This window comes from Homalodisca vitripennis, chromosome 2, assembly GCF_021130785.1.
Source record: "Homalodisca vitripennis isolate AUS2020 chromosome 2, UT_GWSS_2.1, whole genome shotgun sequence".
Classification (NCBI taxonomy): Eukaryota; Metazoa; Arthropoda; class Insecta; order Hemiptera; family Cicadellidae; genus Homalodisca; species Homalodisca vitripennis.
In genome coordinates this window covers 215,644,761-215,665,920 of record NC_060208.1, presented here as the reverse complement: position 1 = coordinate 215,665,920, position 21,160 = coordinate 215,644,761, and the positions used below count along the sequence as shown (strand labels likewise).

Here is a 21,160-nt window from a genome sequence, read left to right as displayed (position 1 = left end):
TCATACATAATTTTTAAACTATGTGTTACGTTTCGCTGCTAGCCGTTTCATTCTTTTTGTTTAAAACAAGTAATGGAGATCCCAGCTCAGGCTTTGCCTAGGGGATTCCTATTTATTTTGCCTTATATTTATTTATATTGTTATTGTGTTAATTTATTCTACCTTTTTATTGTTATATTTAGAACTCATGGTATTGTAAAAACTGTGTTGTGTACTTGTATATGAAAATGTACTGTTTTGTACTTGTTTTTTGGCAAAATAAAGATTATATATATATATATATATATATATATATCACAGGTTAAAAATATTTTTTTTTTTCAGCTTATACAATACAAAGTTTATAATTAATTTTAAAATTATATTTGTGTAAAATACAGTATATTGCAACAATTTAGGAATACTAAGCAGTCCTCTCTCTCAAATAGTGCAGCTAGATAATATGTTTCAGTTACGTATACTGAAAGGTTTAAAGTAAAGTTGGCTATGGTCTTATAATGAAGGACTTCATTCTACGAAATTAAATATCTGAGTGTTGGTATTTTTGTCTGGTGTTATTATTAGTGTTCTGTTAGCTGTAATGGTAAAAACCATGATTATGTTTATCTTCCTAGACAATAGAGGAAATGTTAGATCATGTTTACTCAACACTTTGGTCACACCTTAGCGAACCTACAGCGTATTAGCCCAGGGAATATCGTCCTCACTTGTCAGGTCCGGTACAGATAAAGAGTAGATTTGTGAAGTGCTCTTGAATGATGTATTTTTAAAGAGTATTTGGGAATTTTCTATCGCACTCAAGATAATGCTTGGAGGCCATCTGACCCCAAACTCAATATAAAATGGACGTTCGATAAAATCCACTACACATCATTTACAGAGTCCTGAGGTCCAGACATTTTACGGTAAGTGTGGTTTGTTTCTTCATTGCACTATTCATACAGTATTTATCTACAATATCAATCCAATGAAACTATTTCTTTTGTTTGTAGCGTTGTAAATATTTCTTGGCGATTAGCTAAAAACTTAAAACCTAAATAGAATATACTTACTCGTAATATAATTTGATATCCCTAACTTTTATTATATGACATATTTATTATTAAATTAAATGTATTAATGTATTTCAAAAGAACAAACAATTTGTGGTGACAATGTTTTTTTTTTTATTTTTATGATAAATATAAAACTACTTTGGTAAAATCTGAACCTGAATTCAAAATTTAATTTTTCTTCTTAGTTCTTTTTGTGTTCAGGTTGAACACAGAACTTTTGAGATATAACTTTCCAAAAATATATTTCATAAAAAACTAAGGTTTTGTTCACGACACCAATCGGGTATTATTTAGACCAATTGAATAAAATTATGCAGAGGCTGTTAGGTAATAACATATTGAAGATCAAATTGTCATTTCCAGGTAACCATGAAACTCTTACTTCTCTCTGTCCTGGTGGTCGTCGCCCTCTCACATCCTCTGGAAGTGTCCGAGGAAGATCATGCCCAATGGGAACTGTTCAAGGTAATACAGAATACATTTAGACCACGAAGGTTAGGTACGTAGAATTTTATAGAACCTTGTGTACTCTTTCCCTCAAAGCATGATTATGATCTCGTGTTTATAATCAGACGGAACTATATCTCGTTGACAAGAGTTGGAGGATGTACAGCTGTCTCCAACTGCAGTTAGATTATATTAATCAGATTATTAAAATTCTTAACAATATTACTGTAACAGCAATGTACACATAGTACTTGCTGTAGATGCATTGGATAGATTAAAGTGAAATAAACTAGGTCTATATAAAATGGTTCTGTTTAAAGAAAGATAGAAATACATTTATTTCAAGCCATAAACAACACATTAAACATCCATAGTAACTGAGTATAGGAATAATATGCTCGCATGGGTCGTAACCTGTGCGCGAGAGTCGAGTCCAATCAGTCCACATTCAGTTAACTAAGTGATATATTTAAAATAATTAACAGCAATTTTACACATTCATTGGTTTTGAAGTGGAAATAATAGAAGCAATATATCTGGCCACACAGAATGTGGCTCCAACTATAGCAAGGTACAAATATGTAGTTAAAATTATAGTCCATCAAGGTCATGAATAGTTTGCCCTGCGTTAACATATTTCCAAATAGCAAACATTCCACGCATGATTGATTTTCAGAAACAGACACAATCACAAGGTTTGCCTAGTACCACACACACACACACACACACACACACACACACACACACACACACACACACACACACACACACACACACACACACACACACACACACACACACACACACACACACACACAGGCACACGCACGCAAACAGGCACACACACACAAACACAGGCTCTATTTAATAAGTGTCTGTAATATTTATAGATTTATTGATTCTTGGTGTTATAATACCCGATTTTAATCTGTGTTCTTGTAACGTATGGGTAGTTGTTTTTTATGAAAATATTTTCTTTGATTTTTAAAAATATATAGATAATATAGCTTAGTTATATTCAAAACCTTAAAGTCATTAAATAATAATTTAGATGAGTAACTAGTTGGTTTTTTGTAATGCCGCTTTTCATAATGACTTTCTGTGAAGTATGTAATGGTAGAAGGATAGTGTTATATGCTCCGCCCCAAGCAATAATACCAAATTGTAATAATGATTGTACATATGCGTGATTAATTGTTTTCATCAAAGATCTGTTTAACAAGAGTAAGGAAAACAGTAAACAACCACTATACTAATAATATTATAGTATATAGCATAGTTTTACATGTACGTGGTACGTCCTAATAAGGGAATGCAGTATGTTTTGTACAGTAATATACAATTTCTTACAAATAATACAAACATATATAAATAGCTTTAAGAAAATTTATATTGTATATATTTTTTCGATAAAATCTTTCATAATTATGTGTAACAAGAGTAATGTAAACAGTAAAAAACCACTAGAATAATAATATTCTAGTATCTAGCATAGTTATACACAGTGGAGTAGCTACCTTGGGTGGCACCCGGTGCTGAAGTTGGTGGTGTCACTCCATCGAAAGTAAAAAGCAATAGATTTTATATGATAAAGGTCAGGATGTAATTTTCTATTATCAATCACTATATAATAATACACGTCTATCAATTCACGCCAACCAATCACAACACACTTCACAAAACAAATGAGAAATGTTTCAACTGAAACGTCAAAGATCACAAGTACTGGACGGGGAATCCCCCACGACAGCGTCAGCCTCTTGCGTGGGAATCCCCGAATTATACATAGATCTGAGCTAGTGCTAGTGGTGGAATCCCCGAAAAAGACAATTAAAGCTAGAAATTTATTTTTTGTTTGTTTGTACATTGTTCTTAAAGTTGGCAAGACCAGTGTTGCTCGCCCCCGCCGCCCCCCTTTGCTACGCCACTACACATACATACATGAATGTAAACGTCCTAATAATAAAAATATATAAGAAGAAAGCCTTTATTATGTAGAATAATTTTTAAATGTATATAAAATAATACAAACATATTTAAATAGCTTTTATGAATAGTTATATATATATATATATATATATATATATATATATAATATAATATATATGTATGAAAATTTTCCAAGAATAATATAATTTTGTAAACTTTATTCTCAATCTAACAGTGGTTGTTTTATTAAAATCGAATAAGAAACAACTGATTAGTACTACCAAACATAATACCATGTTTTGCAAAATTACACAACAGGAGGTATAGTTTTCTAAACTGTTTTATTCTGATTAATGTGAACAGCTGTTTATTTAAGCTAATAAAAGTTATTTATGTTTCTGGAATTGTTTGCATTTCACTCATAACTGAGTTACCTGGTTTTTGGTGTTTATTTAAGCATGTTTTGATATTAAAACTTATATATATATATATATATATATATATTAATAATTGTAAATAAATAATAGGTATAATTTCCAATGTATTTATTTTTTGTGAGAGGCCTTTTAAAACGGAAGGTTTTCTCATCAGGCGATTCCACAAATAAATATTTACTTAATTTTTATTACAATTAAAATACCATATGGTGTAAATATCTAAATACAAAGATTTTGGAAATATTTCAGCCTGTATTAAAATTAAATATGGCTCAATTATTAAATCAGTTGTTTTTTATTCGATTTTAATGAAACAACCGCAGTTAGATTTGAAATAAAGTTTAAAACAGTTTATTTTTCTTGTGAAACTTTCATACAGGGTATCGATTTTGCAGAATTTAACATCAAAATTTATAATTGGCCGCTTTTTTGATTCGGTTACAGATAATTTATTCATATTCTTTTCTGAAATGGGTATACAAAATGTTCACACAACTGCAAAGTTGCATAACTTTATCTTTACTGGTATAAAAGATATAACTTTATTGGTAAAAATCACATACAGACAGATAGACGGAAAACTAAATAACAAAATACTACAATATTGGAACACCTTTAGTAAACACCCGGTATGTATATATATTTTATATATAAAGATCCCCACAAACAATATAGACTATGGGAGGGGAACATTTTGAACACTTACTTTGATCACAGGTACTTAAAAATTGGTGTTTCCTTGTAATACTTAATAATTTACATTGTTCAATTGTTTTAAAATTCAAATAGCTATAACTACTGAATGAATCCACCTTTTGAAGTCCGGTTTGTGACATTGTACTCTGCTAAGTAAGACCTTTAATTTGATATCAAACTTGTCCTATGCTGCTATTTAAGACTTTTGTCTGACTCCTTGTGGACCGTCCCCCAAAGGGATTATCAGGTCGGTAATTGGGCAGATGTATTCGTTACTATCACCAGTAAGCGCGTGTGAACTTTGGTATTTTTTTATATTGTGGTTTAAAAATTAAAAAAGAGGTTCCAGACTTAATTGACACCCTGTATATATTATACTATATATATTCTATGAAATAGTTCTCCTTTTATTACCTGAAATTAAATAAATTAGCAATATTAGCTTATGATACCTGTTATTTTAAAAATTTAGTTAGCTTATACTATTTGTTTCAACTGAATATTGTATCAAATAAAGATTTAATAATTTTTTTTTAAATTTCAATTCTGTTGCATAAATGTACGTTGCATTGAAGTCACAAACATTTTTAAAATATTCAAACAAAGATATTTATTTACAGCTATAGACAATAAAAATGGTATATGTAAAGGTTAGATTATATTAAAATTTCAAATTGTTGATATTTAAAATCTAATAGAAACTTTTAATTTAGGTGGCCCACGAAAGAGAATACGATACACCAGAAGAAGAACTGAAAAGAAAGAACATTTTCTTGGAAAACCTGCAGTTTGTACGAGAGCACAATGAAAAGTTTGAAAATGGTGAAGTTACGTTTGATGTAGAAATCAATAAATTTTCCGATTTGGTAAGTAAATAAACACTCAGATGTTTTCAGCAAATAATGATAGGATGCTATGAGATATGACAATATCTAATTTATGTGAGATAAAATTTTATTAAATATCTCAAACCAAAGCTTTATACTTTTTTAATACGTTGACCTCAATTTAAAAAGCGCATACAACGACGATATTTTCAGTATATGTTTAAATTAAAAGTAATATTTTACAAATACGGTGGAATCGAATTACTTATATTTATAAGTATATATACATAACTTCCCTATGCACATACGGTATGAACATGGAATGGAATAAACAATTATTGTTTTTGAGATGAAATGAAACCTAAATGCCTTTATTAAATAGGTGCAATTAGTGCTATGAAGCCCTCTCTACCACTGAACCTCATATCTTATACAGTAAATTTAAAATAGTATGATGTAATTGAGATAATTTATAACTTAAATTTAAAGGGAATATAACTTATTTTTATTTCACAAATTGTTAAGTTTACTTTTTGTTGCTGTGTCAAGATTTATTTATTTTAACTTTCTAGACTTACAATCATAGCCTAAGTTTTTCTTTAGTTGAGTTTCGGTCCTTGTTGAAGCCTAAAAGTTAAAGGCTTCAATATCTATGTTATATTAATAACACAAAAGGAGCTAGCTCGTTTGGTAAACAATAAACGTATACTTTTATATGTTTGGCGTTAAGTTAAACTTTTGATTTTTTTAATAATTGAAATGATGTTGTTTAAACAAAGTGAGAATAAAAGGGGCCCGAGTACAGAGCATGGTGGAACACCACATAAAACAGACTATTTAAAGTCCAACATTTTATTTCCATCCTTAAAAAATTACTGTCGTCCAGTAAGTTAAGAATCAAAGCGATTAATGAAACCTTCGGATAAACCATATAAACAATTTTTTATTAGAATTAGGGAGTTGTATTCGCAGTCGAAGATCTTGAGGAAGTTAAATAATATTAAAATCGTCACTAGTCTCTGTTCCAATGCCAATCGGATATCAACAGTAATCTTCGATAAGGCTGTAGTGGTACTGTGATTATATCTGAATCGAGATAGGTAGAGGTTTATTATCACTCTTCAGGTGTTTCTAGTCATCTAAAAAAACGCGGCATACACGTCAGCCTCACTGACAGGATCAAACGAGAACCAACCGGCGGCGACTGCATCCCGAAAAGCAACACTCAACTCGGCGACATAGTCGCGCGCTGAAGATTTTTCTATTGGCCAATTTACAAAATAGTCCTTGATTACATTAGTGTCAAAGAAAACAGGTATAGACTTTTGATTTCCAATATCTGGGCCTTTAACCTCGTTCTAAGTTTTCGATCCAGGACAACCAGGATTACAATCTATCTCATTCTACTATTTACAGCAACTAACCACTTGACATAAACTTAGTGCCCTTTTACCTATTCAGAAGCTCACAATCAATGCAAACCTAGATTTTAGATTCTTTATTAATTGACTACCGATCTAAAGTAAAACAGGTTAAGTTTTACGAATGGCTAGTATTTAGTATAATTGATACATATTTAGTGTAAAATAAACATATATGAATGCGTTTAACTCCCACACAGACCACAGAGGAGTTCGTGACCATGATGAATGGCTACAAGCGCCCAGTGGTACACGAGAGGACTGGAGATGCCTTCGACGACTCAGAGAACGTCAAGCTGCCTAAACACGTAGACTGGAGAAAGAAAGGAGCTGTCACTGGAGTCAAGGACCAAGGAAGTTGTGGAGCTACCTGGGCTTTTAGTGCTGTAAGTTTTTGAGTGGTCTTAAAATATGTACTATAGATTATTAGTGATAAATTTTAATCTCAGTTTTGCTGATAGCAAATAAGATCAAATAGATCTAAAAATATATTAAATCTGTTTTGAAGTGACGTTGTGTTAAACAGACTGGAAGTCTCGAGGGTCAACACTACTTGAAGACTAAGAAGCTGGTGTCACTCAGTGAACAAAATCTTATAGACTGCTCAACTGCTGACGGAAACAGTGGATGTCGCGGTGGTCTCGCTGATACTGCTTACATTTACATACAAACGAACAATGGCATTGACACAGAGGCATCTTACCCCTACGAGGCCAAAGTACGTAAATAATTCAGCTTACTTCTTAATATAATTTAAATAATTTGTCCTGCAAAAAATCAAGCTAATATATTGTGCAAAAGGTTTTATACAAAACTGATTAGATGTAACTGTAATCAGTAAAAAATTATTGATATGTGTCTTAGATTAAATACAATAGCATATTTCGTCCTATATTTTATACGTAGTGCTTAATGATAACAGTGCAAAGAAGTATTAAAGGATTTTTGCAGTTTTGTACGTCCCATCCTTATGTTAACAGAACATTATTTCGTCTCTACGACTTTCCTTACTTTCAGTTTGAACACTGGATTGACAGATACATATAGTAAAACATTAAAACAACAAAAAACGCGCTTTTATTTACAGCAAAAAACCTGCCGCTACAACCCCAAGAACAAGGGAGCCACCGACAATGGATTTGTTGCAATCCAATCATTCAGCGAGCCGGATCTGCAGAAGGCTGTGGCCACGGTTGGGCCGATCTCAGTCGCTATTGACGGTAGCCACACTTCCTTTAAACACTACAAGAGCGGTAAGTTCATACTGAAGTAACTAACTCCACCTGTGGCAACTCGACTACGTTTGTACATGACCTTGTCACGTAATGTGCTCCCATTGTTGTCCAGGAGTGTACAAGCAAGCTGGCTGCTCTACTATGGTTGTCGGCCAAGCTGTTCTTGCTGTTGGCTACGGCTCAGTCAAGAAAGGCGGCGATTACTGGCTGGTGAAGAACTCCTGGGGAACTGGCTGGGGCATGAACGGCTACGTCATGATGGCCAGGACCGATAACAACATGTGCGGCATTGCCAGCATGGCCGGTTATCCCAAAGTTTAATTACTTTCCTTCTTTGCAGTATAATAATATAGGCTAGATATTAAAGTTTCTTGAATATTGAAACATCTGTTAATTGTTTTAACCTTATATATTATTAAACAAAATCGGAGTACACCACACGCCCTAATAATAACTTCGCTGAGAAAGCGTTTTAACTGATAACTTTATAGCTTATTACAGTCTAGAGGTGCTCTACAGGTAGATAAACAGACAGACAATCGTTGAAAAAATATATTTTATCATTCCTCTGACATAAAAAAAATTTTGTCAGAGATGTGATGAGTGATGGGCCTTAATTATGTCCATGTTTGGAAATAAACTGTAATCAAAATTAATTTCCGTATGAAGAAATGATGTTTTGTCATAGTTAACGCCTAAAATGAAAACTTTATGTAGATATCTTACAACCTGATACGTTCACGTTTTTGTTCACTAAGTAGTGTATATAGTGGTGTTTAAATTTGAAGTCTACACACTAAACCAAAGTTGATGTATGTTTTACTATTTTCTCTTTTCTACTATAGCTAACGTTAAGATCATTAAAACTTCAAATTCGAAGGAGTTACACGCATTTACATAGCAATAATGCTGCATGTATAGTAATGAACTATCATGAAAAAATTCATGTTTTTAGATCAATTTGTTTAGGAAATATTGTGCAGACAATGTGATAGATAGAAATGGAATTTCTTCCGAAGGCTTCACAAATATAAAAAAAATGCGAAAATGTTTAAGATAAATGCGCGATTGGCTGATTAGTCTTTGAGTTAGACTCTAATTTAGAAGTAAACTTTAAAATCTAACTTCATAGAAATTAGTAATACTAAAACTTTGGTCTTTATACATTTGGTTTTAAATTGTAAACATAAAGTCTATATTCTAGAATCGTTAGTAAAATACTACAATTAGCGGATATGTCCGTACAAATATGTTATATTTAAGTATTGTTGTAAGTACGGAATATTACATCTTACAGCACAGTGTTTTCTTACTCAGTATAGACCAACGGTGCAGGTGCTAACTACAGGTGTTGTACAACAGTTACACTTAATTTTTAAGATACCCCTTAAGCAGGTAAGTGACACGAAAAGGTTAAAGTTTGAAGCCGTATTAATAAAATGGTCATAAATCAAGTCATTAAACAAAAAAGACGATCTAGTGGGTAGTTATACACTAGTACATGGCCACCGGCAGAAAATGGTAGAGAATGAAAGTTAATTTTAACTTTGATATTGAGACCAAACATGACCAGAACACAGACTTTGACGTTACCTTCCACGCTGATTAAAACCAAATACAAACATAAACAAAATTAACTTTCATTCTCTACCATTTTCAGCCAGCGCTCATGTAAAAATGTATGACTACTCTCTAGAACGCCTTTTATGTTTAAAAAGGTTTTGTTTCACGACCATTTTATAAATACGGTTTCAAAATTTAACCTTTTCGTGCCATTTATCTGCTTAAGGTTTATTTTCAGCTGATGATATATTTTTCCAATTCAACAATCAATTCCTAATTTATTCAAAATATTCATAACTGTAGCAGTGCTTAAAGGCGGCAATGCTTACCTTAATGGCATTTTAACAACTAAGAAAACTGTTTTTTAATTTAGATGTATTTATTGAAAACTTTCTTCATGATGAGAAATATCTTGGATAAAGGTAAGAAACAAAATCATCGATATAGTTACAAAAACAATTTTGTCCTTGAATAAATTGCCAAATAAATGTGGTAAGTATAAATATTCATATATAGATAAATTTATTAATACATCCCACATGTACAAAAATTTCGAGGTCAACTCCTCAAGCTTGTGTAGTGAAATGTAGTACTACTATTCATAAAAAAAACTAAACATCAATAAGGAATTATAATTGAAAATACCACTAATCTGTAACAAATCATAAACAATCCGAAAAAATTCACTGCTGAAATTGGAACTCTAAATATAAATGAAAATACAGAAATCGTCTTTGCTGAACCATAAATTACGGCGAACATCTGGAAGTGAATGATAGCGTCACGCTCCAGTGGCTATAGCTGGAGTCTAATCAGCTCTCTCTCTTATCTGAGCACGTTTTAAATTGTCTCTTTCAGAAACCACTTTCCTGGAAATGTACTTGTTTGTTTTGTTTTTCTTAGTTCTTCTACAAACCCTACATGATTGTTCCAGGAAATAGCTGTGTTGTGTTGTGGTTTTTTGTCTTATATAGTAAACCGTCGTTAGGGTTTAATTTATAAGTTAGATCAGCGTTTATAGACTTGAAATTGTGTAGCCTTGCAATTTGTTGTTAGTGTTTGTATATATATCTGGTTAGGCGTCGTCAATTATAAAATTAGTGAAACAATCAAACTGAACTTTCTAATTACCGCAACGACAATCATTGTAAAAAAATAATATCTGAAAAATAATTAAAACTTTAAAAGTGACAGTACTCTGTGATTAAATTGATTGTAAGTTTATAAGTAAAATGTATTTATTGTGCATTAAACGAGCAATAACTACATTGTTCATGTTCATGTCATGTTGCGTGTTCATGCTCGTGTTGTCGAACGAGTATGAACACTTGCACCTTAGAGCAAATTTCTCCAGTGATTATTTTTACTTCACATCAAATGACTTTTATAAACTGTAGTCGCTTTATTTATAGAATACAACACGTACTGTGGTTTAGCCAGCATCAAACACTTCAACATGAAAACCTTGAGTATAAGAACAATTACAAATAGGAGTAATACCCTTAGAAAATATGTAGGTAACATTTAAAACTTATATTATGAACTAAATAGGGCTATATTCGTTTATCCATTAGAAATCACTCAATATAATTTAAAAGAATTTGAAATATTGGTTAGTAACCAATAAAAGTAACTAGGCTCAATCAAAACTTTGTATTAACCTCTAATTTAGATCACAAGAAATACATAGTTGATAGCACAAATGTTCCAAGATAAACAAATATAGAAAGTATAATAGACAAGTCAAACATATTACACATACCACATCGCCGCATATAAAATATATAACAGTTACTCCGATTGACACAATTTCTAAACCTTTGTTCATAAAATAAAATCTTATGTTACTGTAACAATCTCTGATCATTGTCTACATGAATATCGTAGAAAAGATATGACAACGTATAACATTAAAAATAGATTTTTTAGTCTAATAGCCAAAGTCAGATTTGTCTGTAGAAGTATGCGACATAGTTTTTTTTTAATAAATAGATAATTTTACCCTAACAATGAAATATGGTCGTAAAAAGCGATAGCTTAGGCACAGACTGAAATGGGAGTGTGTCGAAAGGGTTAAAAATACTAAACGATATTTTTTCATACATCACATTTTTCCTAGCTAATATTCAGACAAATATATAAACTTGGGGGTATTGAGGGGCGCTTGTTCCAAAAAAAAAATCAATTTTTAAAAACATCCAAATATCAAAAAGAAAGCCATTCGTATTATTGGTAACGTGAATTTCAGAGAATCGTGCCGACCAGTTAGAGGCAGAGATAACTACCGATATGGAAGACACAGAACGGCAGTTCACGAACATTTGCCTTCGCAAGCAGGTGTTCATCTCATCAACAGATTACCAGCTTCAATTAAAATGCACCAACTCCTAAGGCGTTACAAACTCATAAACATTTTCAGCATCAATGGCATTGTACAATGTTGGCGAGTTTATTCCACGTAATTTGGTCACCAACAATTTTGAAAACTAACCCCGGCGTTGAAGATGGTGAAAATTGGTGAGAGACTGGAATAAATGAGTGGAGAACATGTACATGTGAATTTTACACAGTGGTATAAATCCAAAATTGTATATTATACATCTGTCTATGTCCATATAATGTATATGTTTTACGCCAATGACAAGATTTTATTTGTATGTTAATCAGCGCAAACTAACCATATACATTCTCAAAATTGGCAACTTTCATTCTCATATATATTTATTTCACGGTATAATTTATTATAAGTTTTTGTATCTAAAAGTCAGATTTAAGCGTATCAGGCTAGGAAAAAGAAAATCTGAGTTTGTGTGCTATTTTTGCTTTGTTATGGAATGTGTAGGGAGCGTATTAGTATAGGTTTCAGAATTCGACTACCAAGTTCCTTATTTATTTTCAATTTCATTTTTACTATTATCACGATTTATTAAATGTGTTTATTACGTACCCTATAAGCTCATCCCGTATTTTGTCCTACATCTTTTCAACATCTATTTTCAAATAATAGATTCTGTTGTTTCTTCGCCAACTAGGTTAATTATCATATATGTTTAATTACCATAGGCACACTTAGATTATATTAAGATGACTTTTTAATATGCTTGAATTTAATCAATGTGTACCTAAACATGCATGTTATTATTATTTTATGTAAAAACATACAACTATAATTTTTTCCATGTCGTTTAATGTATATTAATAATACTGTCATTGCAAACTCGAGTGAAGGTGGCCCCTGTTATCACACAAAGGTTTTTGCCCATGTGAGATCCTTCTGGTGTAATCCGATGTCACTATATTTTAATATATGTAAACGAGGTACATAAATAAGTATAAACGTAAATGTCAAGTAATCACGTATTCTGTGCTTTATACAATAAAAATTAGCTATCGAATCACAGACTACTAGTAGATGTTTAATCAAAACGTAAAAGAAAAAGACATACTAGTATAATCAAGCTGTTCTTTCATATGAAAAGACGTCAGTAAATTATTTTCCTGTCATCAACATTTACATGGGTACATTGGAAGGGAAGGAAACAGAATTTTTTCGGACATTTGCCATCGTTCAGTGAAACAACGTGATTGAAACGTAGGTGGTTAGTAGACGAAAGAAGACGTATTGTGACCTGTATTCCGTAGTTCGGTTTTAATGATTAGTGTTTTTATAGTTTCTTATCAAGTGCATGTTTATAGAGTTAGTGAAGTTGACAAACAACACGGTGGTTGTAATTCCTGACTTAGGCGTGCCACAACGCAATGGTAAGATTTGTTTATTTTAACCTAGTTTGTAATTATTATATATTAGGTTAGTTCTTTACCAGAAGAAGATTGCAGATCTCGAAACGTAGTGTTACTGTTTTCTTGTTTCACTGAACGATGGGAAATGTCCGGAAAAATCCTGCTTCCTTCACAATCCTTCCATCGTCAAAAATAACCCTTATACATTGGATGGGCACGTTTGGGTGTAGGGGCCGCCAAATATCGATATTCCTGAGAAAAAGTTTAGTACACGAATCCATGACCATGTCCCTTTAGAAGAAGAAGAGCCATCTCTGAACCAACCTATCTAGTCAAAGCAGGCAGGGGACGGCACACTCTTGTTGAGGCTAGCAAAAACCCTTGATACTTAGAGAACGAACCCTACCAATTACAACTGTAATCTCCCGCAGTAGACTAGACCTATCGAATTATTCTTGCGCCCCGGAAACTCAGCATTTGCGATTAGTGGTGTGCCGCTCCTGGACATCCTGTTTGCCCAGATTCAAGTCACACATCGGTTTTTTATGTACTCAGTGTTGTTTCAACTGGAAAGTATAAACCAGTCAGAAATGAACCCTCCTGGGGAGTTAATTTAATTACTATAACACGTCATAATACTAGAAATATATTTCCCAGTTACCATGTAATAGTTAACAATATATTACGTAACTTGGTTACGCTGATTGGTTAAACATTTAGCGGAGCTTCCTGGGGAGTTAGTTTAATTACCATAACATTTTTCATACTAAAATGTAATTCCGAGTTACCACATAATAGGTAACAATATATTACGTAACTTGGTTACGCTGATTGGGTAAACATTTAACGGAGCTTCCTGGGAAGTTAGTGTAATTACTATACAATTTTTTCATTCTAAAATGTAATTCAGAGTTACCATATAATAGTTAACAATATATTACGTAACTTGGCTACGCTGATTGGTTAAACATGTAGCGGTGCTTCTCCCGGCAGTCCCATTTCTGTATACCTGTACGTACGATTACTGCTGAAGTTGACCTTTAGTGCTGTACACATACTGTACTACTATGTCAATACTGAAAATGGTAAACATCGGTCGATTAGCAGTTTCGATGTATATGTCTGTCGAGTAATTGACCCTGTTCACTTTGGTTTTACACATAACCATGTTACAAACGACAGATAAAGAAATATAATAAATGATTTAGTAAACAAACAGATTATATATTGCAAAGGTTTGAAGTTTTTCCTGATTTACCAAAATATGCGATCAAGTTGAATTGATTCTTCTTATTCAAAGCTTGGATACTTTCGGTTAACGTTCGATATAATCTTTGTAGCAAGCTAAATATTAAAAAGTTTTTTACTGCTTGGCTGATATCACTACATAAATGGAATTAATGTAGCATGGATCTAATTTTATGTTTTGAAGTTTAAATCCACCCATTTTACTGTAGGATATTAATTACAAATATTTTATCTATTAAAAAAAACTTTGCGAAGGATTCGAGTCAAAATTTGGAACATAGGTTATGAAAACAAAGGGATAAGGCTACATATGGATAAAACGACATGAATTGTACCAACTGCAATTAAATTGTGTTCGTTTTCAAGTTAAAACTACAAAATTTACCTAACCTAATGAAAGAAACACGTATATTGGAAACTAATAAGTATATTATTGATATATACTTTTGCGCTGGTTATAACCTTATCTCAATTACCACAACTTATTTGGACGACCAGTCTCTTTGTTGACATTCGGCCTTGCTCCCGGGTAGGCTTGTTGCCCTGGTGTAGCATCACCACATTTGCCAGAGTACGATTTACGTATATAAGTTAAGATAAAAAACTGGCATGGGAAAATCTGGGTGGATCACGACAGACCTACAGGTATGATTTTTTTCTAAAATACAGAAAAGATGCAAATAGTGCTAACGCTAAAGGGGATCGATATGTTATGTACAATGTACTTGTGCCAATATTCTTACTAAATAAATTTAATAATTGATGTCTGTATTAAAAACACTGTATAGTTTATTAGTCACTACTAGTCTGACAATATTGAGCATAAGTGAGTCGAATAAAATGCAGTACTCCACAGTATATTTAAAGTGGCAGAAATAAAAGAGTTAAAGGTATTCGCAAAAATTAATTATGACAAGAAGGCCGTGACGCTATGCAAGCCAAGCAATCTACACTCTACACCCTACACCGGCGCCACGGTGCAGTGCAGCATTCAGTCAGCAGCTGTATTTTGAAGTACCCACTCTACAACAGCGGCACAGCGTTTATTGAACACTTTTGTGTCCACTTGAAAACTTGAACCATTATTTCACTAAATACAAGTACCTCTTATCCCAACCTTGATAAAACCGAACATAGGATTCAACATTTGATAACATTGAGTTAAATATAGTTGTTAAGGTTAATAAGACGATAATGTTGTAAAACGAGTATCAGTAGCCTAATAATACCATAACGTAACGTAGAATGGAACTCAAACAAGATTGTGACAAAGCACCTTTCTGAAATCCTCAGTAGTGGATGTATTTTCTTAGAATCTTCGGCTCCGTTGTAGATCTCCTCTACCGTAACAAACACAACAATATAACCTACATGTTTTTGTAAGAATATGATAAATGGTGTTATCAATCGAATTTCCTCGAATCTATCCGCAAAATACCCCAAAGAACAAAGTGATTCAACAACTTAAATATGAATAACTTTCTTTCATTTATATGTAAGCAATATCGAACTAAATGGAAAATCTTTACATTGCTGCTATAGGTAGCCATGAAAAATAGCAAAATAAATAAATTTTTATACAAAATGATTACAATCATATGATATTTTAAAGTGACATAGCAACATGTGTAGTGTATTGAAATAAGTTTCAAAAATTTCTCCCAGCATATCAGTTTGTGTTGTTGAGAGGTAAGCGTGCAATGAGGGTAGTCTAATATTTGAGGAGTTACTTATTGGAGTCGATTCTGTTTAGAAAAGAAAAAAACCATAGGATAAGGGCTGGAACGTGGACACGATTACTTTGAAGGACCATAACTATTCTCGTTTTGAATCATCCAAATGAACAATGCGAGTATAATATGGAGAACAGGTTCTAACAATACTATAAGATCCCAGTGTCAAACATATAGAGTGCCCAAAACAAAGATGTAGTGTGAAATTAGATGTTTTTTTTAGTATAAAATGTCATTTAGAGCAAAATAGTTTGGTTTGCTAGCAAAGATTACTAGAAGATTTCAATTGTAATATGAACGAAGATTTAAACCCCAGTATTACCGTACTCCAAATATTCACGAAAGTCTTGTGGAATTCTGCAGATTAAATGATTGGTCATAATGAAGTTCATTTGAACGTCTTGGCACGCAATGATGGAGGAGGAAAATGAAATAAGTTAGGAAATTAAATTGCTACTAACATGTGTAGGAGGTACGTCTGAATCGCAGATTTTGATTTAATAAGTGTAATACTAAAGTAATTTAAATAAAAAACAGGCATGTTAAAAAAAAATAGAATCTCATGAATGCCTCCGCTGCTATTAAAAGTATTAGGTATCATGGGGTCTATTTACTTAAAATCGTGTTCCATAAAAAATACACTAATACACTAAAATAAAATAAAATGTAACATGACTGTATTTACGTTACATATTCTATTAATATTCTTTACTGACAAACTGTTCAAGAAATCTCAGAGATTCGTGATGAAATATCTCGGTATTTTATATGAATAATTATGAAGGAACTTTTGCATCTATTGAAAAATATTGCTTGATGTATTTTAAATTTAACAAGGAAGTAATGTGTGCGTAAGCATATACATGGCATTTTTATTTGATTTGTTTAATGTACTTTTTAACATATAAAGTTTTATGGAATTTCTTGTATTAGTTATTAGGGTTTCATAAAATATTACAAACCAATTGCCATTTAACACAACGTACTAAAGTCCCACGTCGAATAGGCATGTGATATAATTTCGTATACCAGTGAACAAGTAGAGAAGAATTGTTTTATATTTTATTCTAAACATGATTGCAACAGTATTCGTAGAGGTCTCCGTGTTGTCTAGCTGTCGCAATCTTCTACGACTGGATGCTTTACGACTAGGAAGAATTGTTTTATGTCGTAGTGTACACGTGAAAGTCACAGCACACTCAGAGGTTTCTGAGTAGTGATATTGTATGTAACTCTCAACTGCTGAAACCCGTACACGTGTAATTTCAAAGATACCAAATTGTTTTAATTATAGACTATTAACAATCAAAATACTTCAGAGGTACCACGCACTGCAACATTGCTCTATGGGCTGCAGAATAAACAGGGTCAATATTCTGTCATAAATGTTACTCAATGGTGGAATGTAGAGCAAGTAAAATAGTCCCTGTCTTATAAATAAACATGTACTGTATTTCAGCTCTCTCTGTTTCTGTTTTGTTGTTTATAACTGGCGACAACGGAAGCTATAAAATTGTCGTATACTTCTGGCCATTAAAATCTTATCGTCCTAGATGGCATTTATATCTCAGTATGACTTCATACAGGCGTACCTTTTCTCTGTAGACTGACAACACCATAACACGTGTTGTTTATAAAAGATTTTTATTTAATTCGTTTTACAAATTTGTATATTGTTATGATAGTATTTATTTAAAGAACTTCTTATGTAATTTTGAGTACATCAACTAAAATTTAAATATCCTTTAACAGATTTGGAAAAACCATCACGGCAAATATTATGACAGTTTTTCAAAGCGTGTAAGTTTTTTAATATTATTATTTAGTTTTCGTCGTTATATACCATATAGAAGTGTATGGAAAATGTCATATTTTGATGAATAAATGAAAATAAAATAATATACCTTATACTGTTCAAGCAAACAAAATTTACGATATTTCATTTCATTTCATTTATTTATTTCCACGGCAATCGCCACTTTTACAATACCATTACATAGTAAAATAACATAACAATATAGAATAAGAGTGCAACAAGCGAATACAACAACTGATACAATTGGATAACAATAACTTGATAACGACTAAATCAATAGATAACAATAATTCAATAACAACAACAGGTAACCATTTGACAATATAACAAGAAAAGTTTGGAGATTTAAGATGCACAGAGAGTCAAGCAAAACAGGGTTGATTAAACAAGATCATCAAGAACAGGTACATGAAATAATCAATAAACTATAAAATACAACAACAATATCGAACAATTTAAATGCAAAGACTATAATATATAACAAAGTACTACTAAAAAAAGGCGAGTAAATACAGGAAAAAAGGTATAGTTGAAACAGAATTATAGAGTGCCATATACTAATTTGATGATTTCTTCTCGAAATATAGCAGAGCTGGTGGCGAAGAAGTCAACAAGATGTCCCATCTCATTTCCGCTGCGTAGAAGTCGAGGTATCGTACTCTGTTGTTGGTAGGTCGTTGAATAGTACAGTCTTGCAAAGGTGTCTCGCATTCTCGTATGCCCAGGAACATGGAAGTAGATTTTGTTGAGTAGTTGCGGGCAATCAATGCTTCCGATGATGATCTTGTGGAGAAAGATAAGATCATGTATCTTTCTACGAGCCTCAAGAGGAGCAAGGCCATGCTGTAGTTGATAACCAGCAATTGGAACATTCATGTAGTGGTGGCCATCTCTGAACCCAGCTGTTCTGACAAGACGATGCTGAACTCTTTCAAGTTGTGTTTTGAGTCCTTCTTGGGAAGGTGACCAGATGGAAGAGTTGTATTCCAGGAGAGGACGAACAAGTGCTTTGTGGAGGATCAGCAGGGCGTCTACTGAAAGATTACGAGTAGAGCGGAAGATAAATCCAAGAGTTGAGTTTGCTCTATTACAGATGTATTGGATGTGCTCAGCAGGGTGAAGAGTTGGTGTTGTGATGACGCCAAGGTCCTTTATTTTATCTACTCGATGAAGAACGGTGTTGTAAAGAGAGTAGTTGAAGAGACAGGGTGTAAAAGATCTTGAAAAGGTCATCACAGCGCATTTATATATACTGTATTAAGGTCCATAGCGTTCATAAGGCACCATTTTTCGATATGTAAAAGTGCTGATTGAAGCAGTTGGTGATCAGTAAAAGAGTTTATTTCTATGAAAATCTTTGCATCATCAGCAAATAGTAGCAGCTCAACTCCAAGGCAGTGGTCGATATCATTTATAAAGAGGTTAAACAGATGAGGCCCGAGGAGAGATCCCTGGGGAACCCCTGATAAAGCACTTAATGACCGAGAAATAGCGCCTCCACATCTAACCTTGAGTGTACGATCTCTGAGATATGAATGAAGGAACGTCAAAAGAGAGTTTGAGAATCCCATGGCATCAAGTTTAGCCATAAGGTGCTTGTGGCTCACTCTGTCAAATGCCTTAGAGAAGTCTAAGAATATGCAGTCAACCTGATTTCCGTTTGAGAATGCAGATGTTATGTAGTGGTGGAATAATGCAAGATTAGTGGTTGTAGATTTACCACTCTGTACCGTTATTATAGCACATATATTTTAAATTTATATGGAGCAAATACTTTATAAATTAAACAACTTTTCGGAAATACTTGCTTTATTCCGAAATTTAAGTTCACCCAAAAGTTTACAAAGTTTACAAACTTTTGATTCAATTTTCTTCAAAATTCACTCAATCGGACAAATCTAATTAAGAGTCTGATTAAAAGATATTAAAATGAAAATTAAACTAAAAATGTATACTTCTCCAAAAATGGTTTAAATTAACAAAACAAAATAAAAAGTTCTCTTCTCAAAATACTCAAAATTAATATAACACAAAACTTGATATTTACTTTATGACCAAAATTTAATTCACAATACTTCAAAAAATTGAATTAAATTTTCAGACTCTGAAAGATTGGAAACTTTAGAAATTTTAATTACAGTATTATAAAATAAAAGATATTAACTATACGCTGGTACGGGACTTACTACTTTGAAGATTACAGAGGCAGATCGCAAAATAAAACGCACTAAAAATTTAAATACTTGAACTTGAATTTACACACGATAAATAATTACTCTAAATCCCAACTATAGGGTTAGAGGAAGAAAACTTCAGCTTCGACCGGTACACCTTCTCGTCGTGGCTTCAAGACTCGACTGACTACTTCTCTCCCTCTCCAGGCTCGGAACGTAGACCGATCAGCTGATTACCGGTTCAACTAAACAAACAATGTCCACGCACCGCGTCTAGTTAACAGGAGCCTACTTCCTACCGCGATTCAGCATAAAGAATTAGAACTATGGTACAACTCATAAAACCGTGTTGTTCAGGAATAATTGTGTGTTTCAGCTCAAACTCCAGGCCATCCATTATGAGAGATTCAAATACTTTTGAGAGAGAGGAGAGGATAACTATGGGCTTATAGTTCTTGGCTTCTGTGCGGTCACCGGATTTAAATATAGGTGCAATAAAACTGGGCTTTAAGCAGGAGGGAAATATGCCAGAAGAGAAGAAGCAATTCCAAAGATGGAGATATGAGGAGCGAGAATTGAGCTGCAGAACTTCAGTACAGAAGGAGGGATGTTGTCAGGACCAGCTCCTTTGTCAGGGTTGAGATTGTTTAGTTTCCTCTCGACGGTCACAGCAGATGTTTGCCAGATTGATATGTTCTTTGACTTGGTGTAGTTGTAAGTTGGGGGCTCACTTGCTGGTTCCTTGAAGATTGTGGAGAAGTAGTCAGCAAATAGGTTAGAGATAGAATCGGAGTCTTCAGCCGTCCTACCTTCGAAGGTAATCTTGGTGGGGAAAGAT

General features: G+C 32.9%; 1 protein-coding gene across 1 annotated transcript; it reads left to right on the top strand.

The window, feature by feature from the left end:
- The first annotated feature begins 1,422 nt into the window (after window positions 1–1,422).
- LOC124355395 (procathepsin L-like) lies at window positions 1,423–8,368 on the top strand. The gene is made up of 6 exons (XM_046806521.1): window positions 1,423–1,520; window positions 5,278–5,430; window positions 7,013–7,198; window positions 7,339–7,530; window positions 7,900–8,065; window positions 8,160–8,368. The coding sequence occupies exons 1-6, from the start codon at window positions 1,425–1,427 to the stop codon at window positions 8,366–8,368; spliced, it is 1,002 nt and encodes a 333-aa protein (XP_046662477.1). The 5' UTR covers window positions 1,423–1,424.
- The last annotated feature ends 12,792 nt before the right edge of the window (window positions 8,369–21,160 follow it).